This window comes from Poecilia reticulata, linkage group LG2, assembly GCF_000633615.1.
Source record: "Poecilia reticulata strain Guanapo linkage group LG2, Guppy_female_1.0+MT, whole genome shotgun sequence".
NCBI lineage: Eukaryota > Metazoa > Chordata > Actinopteri > Cyprinodontiformes > Poeciliidae > Poecilia > Poecilia reticulata.
In genome coordinates this window covers 11256165-11262221 of record NC_024332.1, presented here as the reverse complement: position 1 = coordinate 11262221, position 6057 = coordinate 11256165, and the positions used below count along the sequence as shown (strand labels likewise).

General features: G+C 40.2%; 1 protein-coding gene across 6 annotated transcripts in view; it reads right to left on the bottom strand.

The window, feature by feature from the left end:
* hecw2b (HECT, C2 and WW domain containing E3 ubiquitin protein ligase 2b) overlaps positions 1-6057 on the bottom strand; it is a 51979-nt gene that overhangs the window by 38675 nt on the left and 7247 nt on the right. For 4 of the 6 annotated variants that reach the window (XM_008430603.2, XM_008430617.2, XM_008430611.2 and 1 more), the window contains exons 3-6: positions 3529-3623; positions 2766-2841; positions 1208-1377; positions 864-1009 (exon numbers count right to left, since the gene is read on the bottom strand). In XM_008430603.2, the coding sequence (XP_008428825.1) occupies positions 864-1009; positions 1208-1377; positions 2766-2841; positions 3529-3623 (487 nt within the window). Of the gene's footprint in view, positions 1-863; positions 1010-1207; positions 1378-2765; positions 2842-2957; positions 3244-3528; positions 3624-6057 lie in introns of those variants that run through there. The other 2 variants (XM_008430643.2, XM_008430652.2) reach the window with 2 other exon arrangements.

The following is a 6057-nucleotide window of genomic DNA, read 5'->3' as shown; positions in this document are numbered from 1 at the left end:
CACACACACACACACACACACACACACACACACACACACACACACACACACACACACACACACAGTTTATCTGTGTGACTGGTAAATAAAGCTCTTTAAAGTACAGTAATTATGTCTTATGCTAGTTTGGAAGTTGAAATGAAGGCAGTCTGGCTCCTACTGGAAGGAATGAATATCTGCAAGCCTCAATTAGGAAACTTCTAGTCATTTTGTCTGAACTTTCTCCTGAAAAGTAGATAAATTAATGTGATAAGGTCAAAAGAGGACAAAAGTGAGTTGTAGGAGGATAACGGCATAGTATGTTGTTTAATAACTTATTGTTTGAAACAAACTTATCCAGGTGTAAATTTAATTGCGTTTCTTATTTAATGGAACACCACAATTGTGAAATTTTGTTTTTTGACATTAGTGGAATGTCGACATAACACTGTACATATTTGTAATGGAAAGGAGGTTAATGATAAATATTGAGATGCATGTATAGAACGTTTCCAAGAGCAACAGACAGGCCAACATGAAGCATTCCCTGTGGAAAGGGTTCTTTGGTTCCATCAGTTCTTTAGTTTTCAAACCATAATCGTCAAGGCACACCACCCTGCATGTTTTAGATGTTTCCTTGTTTCAGCTCACCTGATTTCAATCGACTGCAGATTAACAAGCTTTTGCTGACCTGTAGTAATCTAAACCTAGTTAAATTATTATCTAATTAAAGATTAGAACATTTCTGTTATCCCTAGAGATGTGTCATTTTAGCAGCGACACATGTAAAACACTCAGTTTGTGCCTTAAGGATCAAGGTTGAAAACCACCGTTTTTGACATTTCAGTTGTACAGGACAGTTTTGTGTCTGGGTGTGAACTCACTCAACTGTTGTTGGCCCCTCAAGAAGTCTCTGCACGGGGATGATCAGATGACCCAGAAAGCGCTTGATAATTGGTCGGCTCTTGGCAAACTTATCCTTCACTTCAATCTCCAACACATCAGTCATGAGAGCCACAAAGGTGTACTTCTACAGAAAACAGAGATACAAATGTTTCACTAGACACTTGGCAATTCTTAGTGTTACATTGGCTGGCGGACAGAACAGGTAAAAAAAAGTTTCATAAAAACTAACACACACATTTTTCAAGAATTGGACATCTGCTGATATCCAAAGTCTTAAATGCACAACCAGGGCGAATGAGTTTATCAAAGCAAAGGGGCTTACCTCCCCATGCCACACAGGGTTGATGGTATTGGCTATAATGGTGGAGCGCCTCTCCTGGCCATGATGAGTGAATTTGGGGAGGCCGCTCCTCTTCCCAGGCAGGATGGACATCTTCAAGTATGGGTCAGGGTTAAAAAACATTCCCTTCTTCAACCCCACTGCCTGAATATCTGAAACAGTAGCAGTTATAGGCATCTTTCTTGTCAATACCCATAGTGCTAGCATTGGCATTATAACGTTGGTTTTCTATCACCTGAAGAACATTTCTAGGATTAAAGAAATTCTAGAAACTCTTTGAAAGATCCCAAAGAAACTAGTCCATATGTTTGACTTTAGTCAACCTCATTACTGCCTAAAAAGTCAATGAAACAACTGCAGTTGATCCAGAAGCAAATCCCCTCCATTCCTAAGTCCTTATACTGGCTCCCTGTAGCCCAGTGTTGTGTGCCCACATTATTACTAAATTATCCAGAACACTGAATTAAATCAACACAAAAAACCCCCCAGTTGCTTTATTGAACAATGTCCATCATCCAACTTCGCGCTCATACCCCTGAACTACAATACTCATTATGTCATCGCGTAAGCACAGAGTACGTACATGACATTCAGAGAATAGACTTTAGGCTGCATTCACACCAGTCCTGTTTAGTCCGCTTTAATAGAACTCTAGTTCTTTTCTCTAGAAAGTCCTGTTCATTTTTGGAGGTGTGAATGCACAATCAAACTCTAATGCGGACTAAAAAAACCCAGCTACCATACGGAGAAAACCCATTTCGGCCGCTTGTATCCGGGACCTCGCTCTTTCAGTCACGACCCAAAGCTCATGACCACAGATGAGGGTTGGAACATAGATTGACCAGTACAGTGCTCGCTTCACTGCAGATGCTGGCGCTAATCCATCTGTCAATTTCCCGCTCTATTTTTCCCTCATTCGTGAGCAAGAACCCCAGATACTTAAACTCCTCCTGCTTGGGACCGGAGGAGCTCCCCCTCCTACCACCGGCGAGGAAGGGAAACAATTTTTTCAATTAGTTTGAATCGTTTGATAGTGCGTTTGCACTATCAAATGTAAAATAATTTAGCAATTTTGGTCCCCAATTGAATCGAGTCTGTTAGTTTATAAATCACTTTACAGCATAAAACCAAAATACATCAAAGATCTTTTGTCGTATCAACCTTCAAGACCACTCAGGTCTTCTTGTTATAGTCTGCGCTGCAGCTGCAGAACCAGAATCAAACAACAAATCAACATTCAGTTTTTATGCAATACCAATCTGGACCAAACGTCCAGAAACATTGAAACATTGAGTTTTTTAAATAAAGTTTAAGAACCCAGCTGTCTGGATCTGTATTTGACTAATAATAACTGAAACATCAATCAATATCTTTGATAAAGAGTATTCTTGATTTTGATGGCATTTGACAAAATGGAATATTGCTTGTTTCATAATAGTTTATTGTGTTGTTTTTATGCTGTAAATTACTTTGAACTGCCTTGTTCCTGAAATGTGCTTTACAAATTATCTTTACTTGACTCTGCATGTATTCCTCTTACCTGACAGGGTGAAGCTGACAAGTTTTCGACAATGTTCACTTCCCGACTGCTCCTCCACTTGGCCTTCACTTCTCACCTATTTCAAAAACAAACAAATGCATGGAAAAGTGATTTTAGTTGAATCTCACTTCACATTCAAAAACAAAAGAAAATCAGCTATGATTCTGGCCTGTCTTCCTCCTCAGCTCTCACCTCTGCAATCAATCTCATTTGATCCACCTGCATGCTGCTGTGCTACAGGTCACTCATGCTCATGTCATCCATCTGTTCACCAGCAGTTATATTCAGCTCTCAGGCAGTGTCAGACTTTTGAAAGCCCATGAGTGAGCCCAGCATTTCCTTCTTTATTTGACCATGGTCACAACCACGTTTTCTCTTTTGGATTTCCCTGTCTTGCCTTACGGCTCTTCTGATCAATTTCTCTGTGAAACAACTCATATAATCATCTCAAGGTTGTAACTTTGAGTTTAATCAACAGATGCTGATAAAAAAACAGCCATAACAAAATGGTGAAAAATAAAAAAGGTATTGTTCTTAGTGTTTTGTCTTTTTCTATCTTTTATCACTCAAGCCTGACAAATAAAAGTCAGTCACCAAACCTGGGTTTCCAACACACTGTACTTATAATTTTTCATTGCTGATAAGAGGATGGAAGCTGGCTGATGGCAGCAAAAACGTCAAAGTTGTGGTACTAGTGACAACCAACGGAACAAAACAAAGGCAATTTGGATATGGATGATAAAGTATTAAATCACACACTTACTGGTACTCCTGGGTTCTTCACAGTGATGCAAGGAGTTGTTGCTCTTAATGCTCCACTTATTCCATGATAATATTTGAAACAGATCTTTGTCTCAACTGCAAAGAGAAAATCCCCCCAAAGAATTTCTGTACATGAAAAGCATTCAAAGAGCAGAAGAATTGGGCATGTCTGCAATAATCCCCCCTCCCTCTAAACAGCTCATCTCCTTAATCTAATTCAACAAACTTATGCTGAGGATTCGACTCAAAAATGCAACCAGTTTCTCTCATTCTTCAAAAACTAAGTTAACTCTATTAGATCTCAGCTCCCTGATCTTTGACCGGCATCTACCCTGGAACATCATGGGTCCCTGAGCTGCTTTGACGATGTTGCTGAGAGTGAAGTGGAGACTGTCCTCAAGAAAATGAAGCCATCATCATGTGCCCTGGATCCCTTCCCTTCATCACTCATAAAATCTAATCATGCTGCAATAAGCCCACTAATTACACAAATAATAAACAAATCACTGAAATCTGGTCATGTTCCATTGCCTCTTAAAACAGCTATCATCAAACCTCTTCTAAAGGAATCTACCTTGGATCGAGATGTTCTTTCCAATGACCGTCCAATCTCTCACCTCCCTTTCCTGTCAAAAGTGCTGGAAAAGGCTGTTGCTGCTCAGCTGCAGCTCCACCTAMAACAAAACTCTCTGTAYGAGAAATTTCAGTYTRGGTTYCGTTCTGCTCACAGCACTGAGACCGCTTTGCTGAGAGTTACCAACGACGTCCTCATGGCAGCTGATACTGGTTCTACTTCTCTCCTTGTCCTCCTAGATCTTACTGCAGCCTTTGACACTGTGGACCATAATATCCTCCTACACCGTCTTCATGTGGAGGTCGGTCTATGTGACACTGTTCTGGACTGGTTTAAATCTTTCCTCTCCAATCGGCTGGAATGTGTTAGCCTTGGCAAGGCCAAGTCCCAGGCTGTCTCTGTCTCCTGTGGTGTCCCACAAGGGTCAGTCCTAGGACCCCTGCTATTTTCCCTCTACATGCTGCCTTTGGGTCAAATCACTAATCAGCACAACATCTCCTTCCACTGCTATGCCGACGATATACAACTTTACATTAGAACTGGAGCTTCATCATCACCATTTTCACTCACTGCCTTCACCACTTGAAGAGATGAGGATGTGGATGAATCAGAACTTTCTTCAGTTAAACTGCTCCAAAACTGAGGCCATGTTGATCGGAACACCTCACCAGGTTCAATCTTCAACTTTGACGACTGTTTTCTTTTCTGGACAAGACATCCCCCTTTCCACCACAGTTACAAATCTTGGAGTTAGAATGGATTCTCATCTTACATTTGAAAATCACATTAAGCATCTATTTAAAACTTGTTTCTTTCATCTTCGTAATATCTCCAAAATTCGTCCATCTCTCTCTTTCTCTGATGCCGAGACTCTCGTCCATGCCTTTGTCTCCTCCAGGCTCGACTACTGCAACTCTCTGTTTGTTGGAATCCTCAAAAAACATCTTCAGAAGCTTCAATACATTCAAAACAGCGCAGCCAGGATTCTACTGAGGGACGTAGATCTGACCGTATTACACAGATTCTCCATGACCTTCACTGGCTTCCTGTCACCTACAGAATTCAGTACAAAATTGCTCTCGTTACCCATCAGTGTTTAAACAGAACTTCACCGGATTATCTGAAGGACCTTCTCATTCCACATTCATCCACCAATCTCTACGATCACTAGACTGCAACTTCCTCCACCTTCCTCGATCCAGATTAAGGAACATGGGAGATCGGGCATTCGCTGTGGCTGCCCTCCGTCTCTGGAACTCTCTCTCGGACTATTTGAGAGCTCCACAACCACTGGTTGACTTCAAAAGTCTATTAAAGACTTTTCTATTCAACTAGGGGATAATTAAAATATTGGCAGGGAAACATGGAATGAGCCTTAATGCTAGAAAAACAAATATCTTTGACTTTTTTTTTCATTTATTGCTAATCGTGATCTTTCAGCTTAGTTAATGTTCTACTTTAGGGATTTTTTTAATTCTATGGGTCAAGTAATCAGGCTCATGAAATTTAACGAAAGTGTATCTAATCAGTCAATCCATGATTTAACAAGGGTAGCAAACTTATTTAGACATAATAAATAAATAAATAAATAAATTTCTGTGCTCAATTAAGATATTTAAAGCTTTGACAGAAAATGTATTCTGACAACTAAGCTGTATGGAGGGATAAAGAACAGTAGAGGATATGGTGCTAAGAAAAGAGACGGTATCGTGTTTCCAGAGGCAACCATTTATGTGGCAAAAGATTATCTGACAGATTCAGCGGACAGGCTAGAAGTAATAAGAACTGTCCACTCACATATTCAACCTACTGGGATAGTAACTGCTTTGGCATATTTTTAGCCTGCTGAGGATGGCTGTACCGCCTTCAGAAAAAACTCTGGCAAATAATTCATGTTAACCATGCAAGCAGGCTTTTGACATAATTAAAAATAATAATATACAAAGCAAATATATA